Source organism: Buteo buteo, chromosome 8, assembly GCF_964188355.1.
Source record: "Buteo buteo chromosome 8, bButBut1.hap1.1, whole genome shotgun sequence".
Taxonomy (NCBI): Eukaryota; Metazoa; Chordata; class Aves; order Accipitriformes; family Accipitridae; genus Buteo; species Buteo buteo.
Window position 1 is genome coordinate 16547865 of NC_134178.1, and position 15003 is coordinate 16562867.

Genomic DNA, 15003 nt, shown 5'->3' on the forward strand with positions numbered 1-15003 from the left:
GTGAGAGCGGGCGGCCCGGCTGTGACACGCACATGTGCTCCGGGGGCTGTCTGCGGGGCCGGGCGGGCGGGCGGGCGCCCCGCGAGATGGGAGAAAAATTAAAGGAACAAAGGAGGAGAAGGAAAACGCCGCCGCCAATAAATAAGCGACACCTGAGAGAAAGCCGGCGCCGGCCTCAGCCCACCTGCAGAGCCGCGGCTTCTCGGTGGGTGTTTTGCTGGAAAATCAGTTTCTCCCGAGTACAGCCACCCTGGGGCCCCCCTTCATGCTGCCCTAAAACCAGTTCTCGACTACATATGTGTACACGTGCGACTTTGTCATCCTCGGTCCTGTAAAACCGAGTAATCCTACTACAGCTGGAAGACGCTTCCCCCATACAGTTTTCTTCTGGTGTTGTGAGGTAGTGACTTAGAGGGGTTAGTTGGCCTGAAATAAATTTAAATTGCCTCAGAAGCTAGGTCTATAACCGTTTAATTGCTGCTGGGGTCTTTATTTGCAATGTCAACCTCAAATTCAATGTGGTCCAATAATCACTTGCAAGACCCTTTAAAAGCAGCATTGTTCTTTACTGTGTATTGCCAAGAGGCAGTCTGCCTTAATATTAACTTTGGAAAAATAATGGATCTGATACTTGGATCAATTTGCTTCCTTTTATGTCACAGCCAATTTATTACATTTAAAATAGAAAGCAGTTATACTTAAGAGGCCCTTTCACAAATAACCTGTACCTTTCATGCCACACCAACATTGATGTATTTTAGATGTTACAGTAGAATACAGTGTGTAATTTCTGGCATTCAGTGAGCTAAGGATTGAAAATGTTTGACTTGAACAATTTCAGACACATTTAGACTCCCCTGATGCAAATGGCCTTGTCTAGACCAGGCATGCTTTCACCCATAAACATGCAATGATATTCTACATAGGCATAAGGTTGCTAGTAGGCACCTTGCCGCAACAACAAAGCTGCAAAGGCTTTTAGCATGATATATGATGGTAACTCACCCCTTCCAAAAAAAACCCCAGCTGTACTCAAGAGAACAGCAGCTTTGACTGGCGTAACTTAGCCTGTGTTAGGGGCTTCAGGCAGAAAAGCTGTTCCAGTTAGGGACCAGACCTCTGATGCAGTCAAAGGGGAACTCGCACCACAAACCTGCCCACCCTCAGGAAGGGGACCCTTTTCAACTGCAGTTAATTCATTCAAAGTAGCTTAACCACATTGATATCACTACCAGTGTAGGTCTCCATCTATGTAAGGAAAATCATGAAGAAATGTACAAAAAAAGCCAGGGAAGGATTTTGGTGCCTGCTGCTGCGTATTTCACTCTTGTTCCCTAAAAATTAACACAGGCAAAGCAATAACTACAAAAACTACTATTCATAGAAATGAGGATCCACAGCCCCACAGGAAAATAACTATTCCTGCTCTCCCTTTGCATCTGTTTGCTGTAAAAAAACACAAGCATTTAGTTAAACACCTTCATTCAGTTAGGTGTTCGGTAGTTTTCAGATTAATTCAATGAAATAGTTTACTTTCATCTTGTCAAGACCAGCGATTGTTGCTGATACATTTAGTGTTCAATTTGTAAACATAGTATTATGTGACTTTACTAGTAGCAGTTCTGCTGCAATCATCAGTACTTAGAGCATTTATTCATGTGACTGTTCCCTTTTAAAGCAAGAGTCAAAGCAGTGCTCAAATATGGAACCAGTATTTATTAAATCTATATTCCATAAGCTAATTTACAAAGAACTGTGAGGTTTCCACATTATAACGGGGGGGGGGGGGGGGGAGAACTATGGATCAAATCTGGTCTTACTAACAGTATTGTTGCACAATTGTAATGCTAAATTGGACTAAATATCACCCAATACTCTTTGGTTTCATGAAGTAGAAAGTTCAGTGTGGTACAAACTAAGGAGTCGCTCCTACCCGGTACTTAAAGATACCTAGGAGCATTCCCCCTGAGAGGACATAGAAACAAATTCAATCTTTACACAGTCCTACCCAGCCAACTTCATAAACCATCACCTTTACCCTCTGGAGCAATACTCTACTTCCTAGATAAAGTAAAAACAATAACCTACATATAGATAAGGGTTTTCGGCCGGCTCTAGCACCCTCCCGGCCCGGCTCAGCACGCTCCCCAGCCAGCAGCCGCCCCCAGCGGAAGATATTTCTAGACCTGAAGAACTGGCGTGCAAAAGCCAATTAGCGGGTCTCCAAGCCGAGACATTGATTACCCTTCCTTCCTTCCTTCCCTTCCTCCCTCCTTCCCGCCCGCCCCGCTTCCCGGCCCCGGCCCCCGCCCCAGGGCCGACCCGCCATGTCGCGGGGCTCCCTGGGTACTGTAGTTCGCGGCGGCGGCACGGCGGAGGATGCCTGCCGCTCCTTAAAATCCCCCTGAAGGAAAGTAAGTTTTTCTTTCGCTCTGGAGAAGGGTTCTCTCCGCGGGACGCTCGGTGTCGGTGTCGCTGCCCGTAACCAGCCTCCCGCGGCCGGGTTTGGCGGCGGCGCGGGAGGGGCGAGGCGGCGGCGGGGCCATGTGCTCCCCGCCGAGCCGCGCGGTAAAATGGCGGGGCGGGGCGGCTCGGCTCGGCCCGGCCCGGCCCGGCGCCTTCCTGCCGGCCCCTGCTGCAGCCAGAGCGCCGCGGAGAGCAGGCCTCGCCTGAAAACCCGGGCGGTTTGTTTTAGCCCGGGTCCTGCTCTGTCCCGCACCTATGGCGATGAAGGGGCGTGTGGAGATCTGTTTGGTAGCGGCTGTCATGTTCATTTGTATGTTGTAACTGCGTCTCCTGCCCAGACTGATTTCTGAGGAGCTTGATATGCAGCGGTTTTAGATGTACTGCTCTTAAAGTACTTTAAAACGCACATGGCTTTTATTTCTACGAGGATTTTTTTTCCTTTGCTCTGTTTGGCTTTGAAAAAAAGTGGTGAAATATTTGCTTTGAAGTAAATATTAAACTTCTAACCTCTCTTGTACTGGACTTTGACTCACTTCGATTCTTGCCCTGCTGTTTGTGAAGTTGGGGCTTACCAACTTTAACATTGGCCCTCTTTTTTTTTTAATCTATCCAGTAGACATTGAAATCAATGAACAGAGCTGATACTTATTTTGCTATGTTGTGTGTATAACTGAAATAATAATATAAAAAAAGCATTCCTCCCCCCCCCTTCATTCTTGTTCTCACCTAGGAGCTTCTGAGGCATCAATGGTGAAAGACACTGAGCACTTCCAGCTTCCTACACAGAGTTCTGAAGTGTCAAAATATAGTACTTTGAGGGTGGTTGTAAAACTTTATGATCCTATTTATTTTTAGCAGCCAAAATTGAGGTAATGTTTTGCCTAGGAAACAGACAATCCAGTCATTTGGAGGATCACACCAGGAGGCAAGTTGCCTGTCTTGCAGAGCCTCAATTCAGGCTATGAAAGATGTATGTTTTATTCTCAGCTCTGATTCAGGCCTTCACTGTGATGCTTGGATTTCTGCAGGGGTGCACACACAGATAATAATGATTTTCTTGTTTTGTTTTGTTTTATAAAGCAATCTGATACACCACACTATATAGCCAGGTAAGAGCCAGGAATTAGTCTTAAATAAAACACATGAGCAAAAGAAGCTTATTTAAACTCAAAGCTATAACTGAAAATCGTAATTGCTACCTGATTCTGGAGGCCTCCGAACTCCTTAAGCAACTGTTCATGGTATTGAAACCTGAGGAAATTAAAGGTTCTCTAAGGCCACATTGTTTTCCTTCAGGATGAGCCTAACGCTGCCCAAGCCTAAGCTTGCACTTCTGTCATTGCATTTTGGCCATTTTGCCGGTTTAGGTGCCATGGCTGTTTGGTTTTGTACCTTCCGTTGCACCAGCAGAGCCGCTGCACAATTGGCATGGTGAACTCCCTCTGGAAACTGATCCACACAGGAAAAAAACATGGAGAGAGACACGGATCTCTTCCCCTCCCCAGCCCTCATTTGATACTCTGATCAAACTCACCCTGTGACCATAAACAGGCTGGAGCAAGAGGTAGGAATGAGCAGTTGGGTGAGAAGGTAATGAGAAGGTAAATTGTGAAGCAGTGTTTGCCACTGATTGCGTTATGGTCTCTCGATCAGTCCAGATGATCTGAGGGTGCAGTGCACAGGACAGCTGGTGTGATGAGCAGTTTGCTGCAGCATAACCAAGCTCTTTTCACCCTCTATGCCTGCCTGCTTCTGCTGCTTCCCTTGTACTCTCTGTGGTGATCACTTCATCCCTGAGTGAGTTAGTTTAGCTCACTAAGCTGGCAGAAAAGTATTTCCTTTATATGTGCATATATATTTATATTTTCACTTTACTGGGTTGGTTGCTCTTGTAGTGTTAGCTTTCCAGCATTATTGTCTTCCTGATCCAAGTGACTGCACAACCCTTGGCACACACAGGAGGATAGAGGGAAGGAGAGACTGGAGGTGGAGAAGTTGGTGGGACCAATGGGAAGCTGCACTGGCAAAGGGCAGCGTGAGCCAATTGTGAAACACCAGTCGGTGAACCTGCAGCTTGTGCGTTTCAGCCTCCAGTTCATCTTCAAGCTTGAACGGGGTCCAGCAGTTGGCAGAGGTTCACCGAGAAGGCCAGCTCGCGGCTCACCTTGAGTGTAGCTGTGTGCACTCGTAACATGCAGCGGACTCTTAAGACATGACTTGGCCCGCTGATGAGAGCATTAATTCAGAAAGCAGAATTGCTGGGTTCAGCCTGAGGGGGGTTGGGACCACGTAACGTGGCTGCTGGCGAGTTTGAAAGCCAAGTAAAGGATGGCAGGTTCCTGGGAGGGGGTAGGCAACAGCCTAGCTGTTGGAATTGGGAGGAGGAAGTTCTAGCGTTTGGCTTCTTTTCCAATCCGTTCTTTCAATTTTTTTATCCCATTACAGGTCTATGAAAAAAAAAAACCACACACATGGTCCTGACTGCTAGGGCTAGAAACTAGCACTACGCTCAATGGGGTGGCAGCCGAATTGCACAGCCTTCCCAGTTTTGTGTTTTTCCTGTGGCCTGTGAGTCTTTATTTCTTTTTCTTCTCCTCCTGCCTAACTTCGAGAGAAAAAGTGAACCTTCTCCTTTAGTACCAAGCCAAGTGATAAGAGCTCTTCTCCAGGGACTGGGGGGTGTGGGTTTGAACCTTCTCGGTGACGCTGGGCTTGAGTTCTTTGTGTTTGGGGTAAGTGCTGTCACTGCTGGGCCATTTTGTAGCCTAAGCTCTAGGAAAGGTAGGAGTTAAGGTGCTCTGGGCAAGGACCATATCTTTTGTCTAAAGAAACTTGAATGCCTGCATCAGGTTTCCTGAATCCTTGTGTTGGGAAGCTAAGGTATTTCAGCTTTTAAATAGGCTGCAGCTAAGGTTAGATGTTACATGTGCAGTGATACAATAGATTGTTGCTGCCTGAAAGGCAGGTCTTGCCCTCAAATTATTCTGCTCGGTTCTGTTGTCCCATCCATTCACTGTTAGTGTCTCTTAGACCTTGGCTGATTGCGCTCCAAGCCAGTTCAGCTTACAGAAATCTGTTTTGGGTGTTTTTTTCCTCAGATTAGTTTTATGAAATCTCAGTGAATTGACTATGCTCAAGTCAGCACCAGAGCCAGTACAAGGAAAGGAAGAGTGTGTCTGGATTCACGACATTCCCTTTCAATGACAACAAGGTATATGAATGGGTCCAGCATTAATGCATGTGTAAATTTTTGCAGCAGAGTGTAAACCTTCTTGAGCAGTAAACCTTTTAGTGAAGGGCTGAAACACTTCGGATGCTGCACAGTGCAACATTTTAAATATACCTATGTGTTACCATTGTCACTCCACTCTCAGCTCAGATTTTGATGAAACTAAGACATGAAAAAGTATCTTTTAAAGCTACTTTGTTTTGTGGCACCTTTTTCACACAGATTTTCAAGATTTGGCTCACCAAAGCAAAACACAGTCCACCCAGGTCTCAATCATGGAGCACAGAGAAAACCAACAGCACTGGAGCTTAATTAAAAAAAAAAAAAGACACTGTCTGAAGCGGTGAGCTGCCACCAGTCATACCCTTTACTGTTTGTGCTATATTGCATAGATCTTATTTTAATTGCACCTTTTTACTGCTTTAGTTAGGGGTGATGTAATAAGGCAATGACTTATTACGAGACTCCACCTAGTTGAGATAAAATACTTAGGTAACTTGCACCACACACGTATGATACGAAACTGAAACTTGGGAAGAAATTGCTTAAGGATTTTCTTATAGAGTTACCTTCATAAATGCAACCAAGGAGCTGAGTTTAACAAGTCTGTGCACAGGATCAGTTAGAGAAAGAGTCAATGGCTCCTGTCCCTTCCCTCTTAATAGGGAAGGGGCAGCAACTGAGTTAGTAGCCTCATCTCACTTCTACCTGTATTTGAAATCTCACCATGCCTTGTGGAGGAATTAGGATGGGGAAAGCTATCAGATACTGTTGGTTTTGCCTTCCTCACTTTATTTTCTCTGCTCCACAGGCCCTGACCTAGTGGAAGAGTTGCCCAGATTCTTGGTGAGCCCTACCTTTTGTGGAGGATAAAGGTCTCTAGGCTGATGCTCGTCCCTGCTGACTTACTACTGGCAACCTCAGGGACAGGCTCTGGAAGTCAACTTGTCTTCACTCAATCTTTGTGTCCTCTCCTCTTGGATACACAGAGTGATTAGCTTGTTTTTGCTTTCCTGTTCTTACTTCATATAAGGACCTAGTAATAGACCCTTGCCTGAAATGCCATTTGTCTTTATTTTAAAACCAAACATATCTTCCTTCTTTACAATAGCAGACAATGGTTGCTGAAGGTAATTACATACCGTGCTTTGGAATCTTTAAGGATTTCACATATTGCTTCCAAATAACCTGAGTGTGTGATAATCCTTACAGAAGAAATATTTAGCTTGTGAATGGCTTTTGGTCTTTTGAGAACAAATTTTTGACTCCTGGATTAGTCACAAAATAAAAAGAAATGTCACCTCTTGGAATTTTTATTTTTAATGCAAGATCTTGCTGGGCAGCAGAGGGCCTAAACAACATCTTTCTATGACAGTGTGAAAAAGAAAGGCTGCCACTGCTAGATTTGAGCCTCCTGAACTGGGATTGCCACCAGAAGTTCTCAAGCTACATCCCTAAATAAAAGTTGCTAGGATACCACTTGTGGGATGCACAAATAACACTGAGTTTCAAAACAAATGGCTGAAATGTATTTTTTACTCACATTTTGTTATAAAATGGTTAAATTTTATTTGAACATATGATACATGGCTTGTTCTATTTACTTGCTCCCATATAAAACTTTTTGCTGTATATTATTAATTTTTTTCAGCTGACAGTAGTATTAGAATATGTTACTTCAGGGAAAAAAAGTGAGTGATTCTTTGATTGAGTTGCCAGCATGGTGAGTTACTTTAGCTGGCAACAGTGTCACTGGATCTTCAAGCCTGCCCTACTATTTTTAAGCAGTAGGCTTAATGGAGCATGAATGTGCATCATGCACCTTACTCTTTCATACTGTTGATATGCATAGGACTATGCATAGCCTCATTTTTAGATAAAAAGAGAATGTTTACAATCTGATTAGTAAGTAGTTTTTAACTGCAAAAAATACCTGGGATGGTACAGAATTTATTTTACAAGTTTAGAAACAACAGGATGTGCTGCTTCTGCTTTGCAAAGTTTTTGATCCTCACTCCGAGACCATTTGCATGCAAGTTTCTGTCCCCTTCCCAGCTGGAATGGCTGGACTTTCCCGTTCATTGGCTAGCTGCACAGTGTCGTCAATGGGGCGGTAATATTGGGACGGGGTACTACATTTTAACCAGAGTCTGCTTATCTCCTTTCTCTTTGCACATCTGAACTCTTGAGTACTACTTTCCTCAGACTGGCAGCACGTAGGATAGAGTAAGTATGTTCTCTGTTTGGGTTTAAATCTCTGCACTCAATTCTGAGGTACTTGTAAGAAAATTATGTAATGTGTATAGCTCAACTTATTATTGATAAAATTGGCCTTAAAAATTAGTATTTAATGATGACTGTCTCTGGACAGCACTGAAAACATGCTTGTTTGGTTTAACTTCAATGTATGGGATAGCTGCCTGCTACATGATAAATGTTTATTCTTTTATATTGCATTCTTTTGTCCTATGTCACTGTCTTTGTCTAATTCATCCCTTTGTTGTAGCCAGTCCCTTATTCTTTTTATCTTTTCTTTTTGCTTGAATTGTAATATAAAAGAGGTTTAGCATAACTTGGTGTCCCAAATATGTATACCATAACTGATAATTCTCACCCCAACGTGGTTTTTATTTATTGTAAGTAATCCTAGAGTTTTGTAATTAAAACATCTCCACAACTTTGCAACATGTATATTTGTCAGTGTTGATTAGAAAGCTATAGGTCTCCCCCAGCCTGAAACTACAATTAAATTTTAACTCCAGTACGTTTAGTTCATAGTGAACAACTCGGTGTTAATTTTTTGTATTTTATCCTTCTATTCATGTTTATTTTGTCTTTATTCTGACTGGATGTTTTGCCTAAGAGTATCACTCTCTGAACAAATCATTCCTTCATTAATGGATTAAAATATCTTAGCAAATGGCATATGAATAGCTTCTAAAACAAGTGTGGGCTCTTCCTGTTTAAAGTTTAGTACAGAGGGCTTGGATTTAAAAATCAGGTTCACGGTACGCATCGCATAGGGTCCTCAGAGCAGAAGCTGTTTCCTGCATAGTCCAGGTCCTCAGGAAGGACAGGTTTCTCCAGGGTCAGAACTATCAGAGCAGCTTTATTCAAGTCGAGCTGTAGCAGCTGATCTGAGGGAGAGGCACATGACCCTGCCTTATCAGTTGGCTGAAAATCTGCTTTATACCGTGCCTTTTTGCTTTTCCCTTAGAAATCTGTTAGGTTTTTTTTTTTCCTTTTCTTTTCTTTTGTTTAAGATGTGCTTTGTGCTAGTCATCCTCTCTTGTCCTCCCATAGAGGAGGGGACCACAAAGGAGATCTGGCTTTTCGCTGCTCTTGGAAATGAAGCTGTCACCTGCGTGTATTCAAGCTGCATCCTATGTTGGGTTTTTTTCTCTCAGCTCACCTTGGGAGGCACTGTACACATTGGCAAGCGCAGGTTCAATGACCAGCTGCTTAATGGAAGAGGCACAGGGAGTGACCAAGGGTTGCGTGTTATGTGTGCTGGGATTACAACAGGGAGACTCGTTGTTCTTTTTGACCAAAACTCTTATCTGGGTTGCATTCCTCATCCCGATGAATGGGAGGTGATTTGTATAGCAGAGGGACACATCCGACCTCTTTGCTGGCCATGCAAAGCCCTTTGAATAAATTGTACCATTTTCAGCACAAAACTGGTTTTGTTTATTCTCATGACTTAAAATGCTTAAGCCATTTTTTTATAGGTTTAGATTGTTATTTTGCATATGTTAAGGTTTGAAGCTTTTAGATTCTTTTTTGCAAGTAGTGCATGGTGCACTTGGGCTTAGGACCACCTGCCAATTTGTGGCTGTTCGCTTTCTGCTCCACTGAATAGCTTCTTCAGGGACTGTTTGACTTCTGTGAATAAAACTCTCACTTTAACCAGTGCAGTGGCATTGTTTGTGTGTGTAATTTTTATATGTTGGACTAATGTGACTCTTAACAGCTTATTCTTTGAATAGCTTAGGAGGCTAGCCTTTGCTTTTCAATGAACTCCAGATAAAGATACATGTACTTATTTTATAAATTATGTACTTACTTTATTTCTTTATTTACTATTTTCTGAGTTCCAGCGGGTTTTTTCAGTGTAAGTGAACTCTTCTATTCCCTTGCTGGCTGTGTGGTATCATTGTTGGGATAGCAATTCTGAGGTCACGTACATCAGTAAATATGTAGAGAATATGCATAGAAGTAAGTATGTCTTAAAAAGCAAAGGCTAACTTTCAAAGCTGCTCAAAGAAAAAAATGTAATATTGACATCACTCCAATATGTGTAAGTTATGTACACACACACAGATAATGACATGCGGAGGGCAAAACAGTTCATTTAGTTTTTGTGACCATTTTGTTTCCAAACTGCTGAAAAGGTTTTGGACAGTTTAAAATTGTAATGAAATTGCAGCCTTTGTTCATACACCTACTTTCTGCAGGCCAAGAGACTGTTAATGTATTTTTTCTAAAACTCACTGGAATGGGAAAGAGGAGTGGATGTCCTGCAGGACCTTCTCAGAGCGAGCTCCTTTATTAATGACACCTGGTATTCCCTGTTGTTTGCCTCATGGTTGTTCTCTCCTAAGGAAGGTCATAGCTGGAAGTTGATTTCCCTGTCTCATTGCTCTTAGCCTTGCCTTTTCATGAAGTATTTAGAGCTCTTTCAGATAATACCTCTAAAAACTCTTGAGTGGTCCCATTCAGCTCTTAACACTGTAATACTGTGTTCATACGGTTAGTTGATCAGAAGGGCTTTGCCCTTTGCAAACTTGGATTCTCCAGGAATTTCTATAGGCTACAAATCACAGCCCGGTCACTTGTAAGGGTTTTTCATGTATCACAGATTCTGTATAACTTGGAGCAGTTGCCAGTCTGACTAAAGGAAAACCAGGATGGATTGCCCTGCAGGTTACTTCTGTGTTCTGGAGCAGTTCAGTTTTTGACATTTAGTTTATATCACATCTGATTAAGTCAGTTATCCATTTTCAGGTACATTTTTTTAAACCAACAAAACCCTTAGAGAAATATTGTTGCCTGAAACAAAGTGACAATTCATGTCTGTTGTGAGTTGCATTGCACCCAGCACTTAAAACTGTGGTCTGTGAAGCTCTCGCTTTCCTAACCTCACGCGGCTAATTCTGGCTGTTTTGCTTGTGTTCTGGTTTTATGCAGACTAATGGCTGATCGGGTGCTTGTGATTGGCAGTGGAGGGAGAGAGCATGCGCTGGCCTGGAAGTTGGCTCAGTCCCCACATGTAAAGCATGTGTATGTTGCTCCAGGAAATGCAGGAACAGCTGACAATGGAAAAATTTCAAATTCAGGTAAAACAAAAAAAAAATACCATTTTTAAATTTGGTAACTCAGCCAGTAAGTTGTTCTAGTCATCGATCTGAAATCACAGCTGTTAATATGAAAAGATTATTATTATTACTGTTTTTTAAGGTTTTGGACACGTGAAATAGATCATATAGATGCAGTTAAAAAGAAGAAAATGTCTGAGCGAAGCCTTGCACAACTACCACTCATTTTAGATGATCTCAGTTGTGATACCTAATTCTTTAGGTTTGGGGGTGGAGGATGCAACCAAAACTCCATCTGTCTAATGCACGTTCCTCTGGGAATACAGCTCAGGGATAGTTGCTGTGGTTTCCACCTCCCAGCACCTAGCAGGGAAGGGGTGGTGGTTTCTCTTGGTAGGCACTGCAGTTCAACAACTGGTTGGTGAACAGCTGAAAATTGCCTGAAGCAAATGCCAGCACCTAAAGTACTAAATTCACTATTATATTCTCAGAAGCACATGGAAGCCCTGTGATCCCTACAACCTTTGATAGAATACTTTCTCACCTGAAATGTTCAACCATAGAAAAACATTCATTCCTTTGTCGTAGTGACCTTAAGAAGTTAAGGTTCTTTTCAAATGTTTCTCTCTTCATACTGACTGCCTGTTCTGGACTTCTAGCTTAATATGTTAAGCTCTGCTTGGCTGTAATTGAAACTATTCATAGCTATTAGTTTTGAGAAATCAAGCTTAAGGTATTTCAAATTGAGCATCCAAAATTACGCGCTGCATTTAAAAAATACTGGTAAGGTGCTTGCCTGGAGGCACACAGTGAGTCAGTACAAAACCAGGGGTAATTATTCAGAGACTCCTGTCTTTTGTCCTTTACATAACAGATCCTGAATTATGTACTTTAAACAACTGGCTTAAGTTTCCACTTTAAAACATGTGATAACATACGGAATTAAAGTTAGCATCATAAGCATGTGAACGTGAATTATATAAATCAATTTTCTGCATATATATTTATATGTGAGTAAAATCTTTTTTTGTTGCTATCTCATGTGGAAACATGAATCCTGTCAGATTCTTATACAGCAGGCAGGTAATTATCGTATTTAATTCCATTGGAATGCTTAATTACAGGCTGTTTAAATAACTTTGTCCTTAATTTCTTTGACTAGTCACAGTATTGTATTTTTTTGTTCTATTTGGCCTCTGAGGAGAGAGTGCAAGGAAGAGCCTGACAGGAAAGTCATACCTTCCCTTCTCGTCCCAGGAAGTCAAACAAAAATCTTTACCCTTGTGCTAAATGGAGTCAGTGCCAGTCTGTATGGCCTGCAGAATGTTAATTTCAGTATTTTTTTACAAGCAGTGTCTTTTAAAAACTGCTGTGCTTTTCTCTCACCTTGTTACTCCATAAAAAATACTTCACCCTCAACAGTGGAAAATATTTGAGCATGTGCATAATAATACTTGAGCCAGGTCCATGAAATCTACCATGTGTACTATAATTTTTTTTTCCTAGACTATGCGCTTACACGTACTTTGGGAGAGAAATCCTCAGGGGAGGAAGAATTTAGAATTTGTGAAGAATTTGACTTCTTTGGTTTTTAGGGAAACGATTTGTCTTACCTGCTCAGGCATTTTAGTCCTACCACTGGGGTCTAGATTTTAACTGAGGGGAGAAAATGGAAAACAGCTTTACAGAAGCATGTAAGCCCTATTGTGTGAGCCTGGGCAAAGACATCTGTGAAACTGCTACCATTGTTCCTGTTTTTTTGGTATAATTAAGATTTGGCTCTGCAAGTTCATTCTCCCTTCATGGTTCATGAGATTGCCTTTAATTAGCATTGCAACTCTGGTTCTCAGATGATTTCTGAAACATATAAAGGTGAGCTTAAAATTATAAATAACCTTAAATCCTTCAAACCTTGCCTGTATCTAAGTCAAAAGAAGTTTTCATGGTTAATTTGAGTCAGTAATCGTTTCTGACAATAAAGACAGATTTAGGTTGAGTGATTAAATATAGTTTTATATTCAATTTATATTTAATTAGCAGGGCAATTTTGATGCCAGAAACATACAGAATGGCTTGCTGAATCCAGAGATAGTTATATACGTGTCTGGGAATGGACTTTAGCATCCTGACACCTCCTTCCATCATATTTTAGCTCTCAGTGTAACTTATACTCTTAACTTTAAGCTCTAGCTTTGAAAACCTTGGTCCAAGGTCCTTCTGGCTAGTGTGAAAGGAACATTTAGCTGTCATTTTGAGAAATGAAACACAGCTACAAGAATGTCCCCTTTCAGTCTACATCCTGAGGAAAATGATGTTTGGGGGGAAAGTTAAAATTACATATTAACAATGTGATTTATTCCTTTCCGTTTGTTACTAGGACGTTTCCACATGTAAATCTCGTGCCATAATCACTGTTCATATCACTAGTAGATCAGACCTGCGGCAAGACAATTTGGGATGAAAAGCACAATCACTTTACGGGCTCTTTCCTTTCCCTGCACCCCTTTGCATGGATTAAGCTCGCGGGGAACAGGGATCGTCCCTTTTCAGTTGCCCACCAGACCTCCCACTCTCTTTAGTCACGATCTGCTGTTCTCCAGCTGCTTTCACAACAGCCCCACGGGACTGAAAGACAATATTGACCTTTATGTTAATCAGTACTTCAAAGCCAAGGGTGTTACGCTTTTGTTTTTGCTGTCTTGTGAGCCAGAAGTCAGTTGGCATAAATTGCACATGGAAGTCAAAGGCCTTTGCTACTCCTTACTTACAAATGTTGGTGGAACAAAATAATTGAACCATTAAATAGGTATCAAGGAGGTAATTTTTATTCATGTTCAGTCTGGTTTTTTCCCCCACTCCACCCAAATAGGGTAAATCTGTAACCAAAACATAGGTTTCAGATAGTTGCTTTTATGCCATCTCTTAGGCAGAAATAGCAGCTTCTCTTGTGAAAGCAGGCAATTTATTCATATAGGATGACAGGAGCTCAGAGGGCACCAACACAAAATTGTGTCTGTTTCTCCAGCAGAAGCTGCTGTATCACTGCCTCTCCTTTCTCTCCTCACTTCCCTGTAAACCAGCTGGCAGAGACCATCAGCTCCTGCCACGGTACGGTCACTAACAGGAGATTACGGACAAAACTTCAAGTAGTCCAGCTGTGCGGAGGGTGTGTTGTGCTGTACTGTGCTCCCTTTGCCAGCTTCGTGCCCTGATGCGTTAGTCTCCTCCCTGTGGGAGCAGCCAATCCACGCCGGACTGCGCTCACCGTTTTTTGGGCTCTCTCTGGGTTCGTGCTCCCATCCTCTATAGACCTTGGCTTTATTTACTCTTGATAAAAGCGGTGGAATTGCATTGCGTTGCGTTGCGTAATTTTTTTTATCATGAGACTTGACATTATTGTCTTTCATGCAAGCTTTTTCTTTTGTTTACACAGTTTTTGGCATTCCAAGTGTCGTCATATTAAATGTTTGTTTATGGAAAGATAATGGTTGTAAAAAACTAAGACCAAATATCCTTACCCATAATTACAGCACCTGTCCTTATTAAGTTCAGCCTAATGTAAGAAAAAATGTTCAGATTCCCCTTTGTTTCAGTGGGATCAGTTTAGTGCAGCAATTTTTAGCTGGCACTACAGAAAGAAGGAAAAAAGAAAAGAAACCAGTTGCAATCCTACCACCAGCCACTTGTTCCTGTCCCCTGCACTGTGCTGGCATGAACAGGTGTAAAGCTTCATGGTGACCCTACTCAGGGAAGAGACTGGCTGAAAAATGTATTTTTTGCTTGTGAGTTATTTTTCACTTGGATCTTTCGCAATGCTTCTTGTGCTGGCAAACAGGATGTTCCTAGAGATGAGACCAGTGTACTGTATGGCAGTGTTGGAGAACCACAAAATTTTTTTCTCACCTTCAAGAGCAAGGTGGGTTGACAATGCGTGTGGAACCACAGCCTTTGCCTCGGGGTTTGGTGGTGTATTTTGGTCTAAGCCTCGCA

At 42.2% G+C, this 15003-nt stretch overlaps 1 protein-coding gene across 1 annotated transcript in view; it reads left to right on the forward strand.

Moving 5' to 3' along the window:
- The first annotated feature begins 2300 nt into the window (after positions 1-2300).
- GART (phosphoribosylglycinamide formyltransferase, phosphoribosylglycinamide synthetase, phosphoribosylaminoimidazole synthetase) overlaps positions 2301-15003 on the forward strand; it is a 39226-nt gene continuing 26523 nt past the window's right edge. The window contains exons 1-7 of the mRNA XM_075033787.1: positions 2301-2414; positions 3834-4030; positions 4912-5034; positions 5565-5677; positions 5918-6038; positions 6507-7921; positions 10886-11034. Coding sequence (XP_074889888.1) covers positions 10890-11034 — 145 coding nt within the window. The 5' untranslated portion in view covers positions 2301-2414; positions 3834-4030; positions 4912-5034; ... (2 more) ...; positions 6507-7921; positions 10886-10889. The remainder of the gene's footprint in view (positions 2415-3833; positions 4031-4911; positions 5035-5564; positions 5678-5917; positions 6039-6506; positions 7922-10885; positions 11035-15003) is intronic.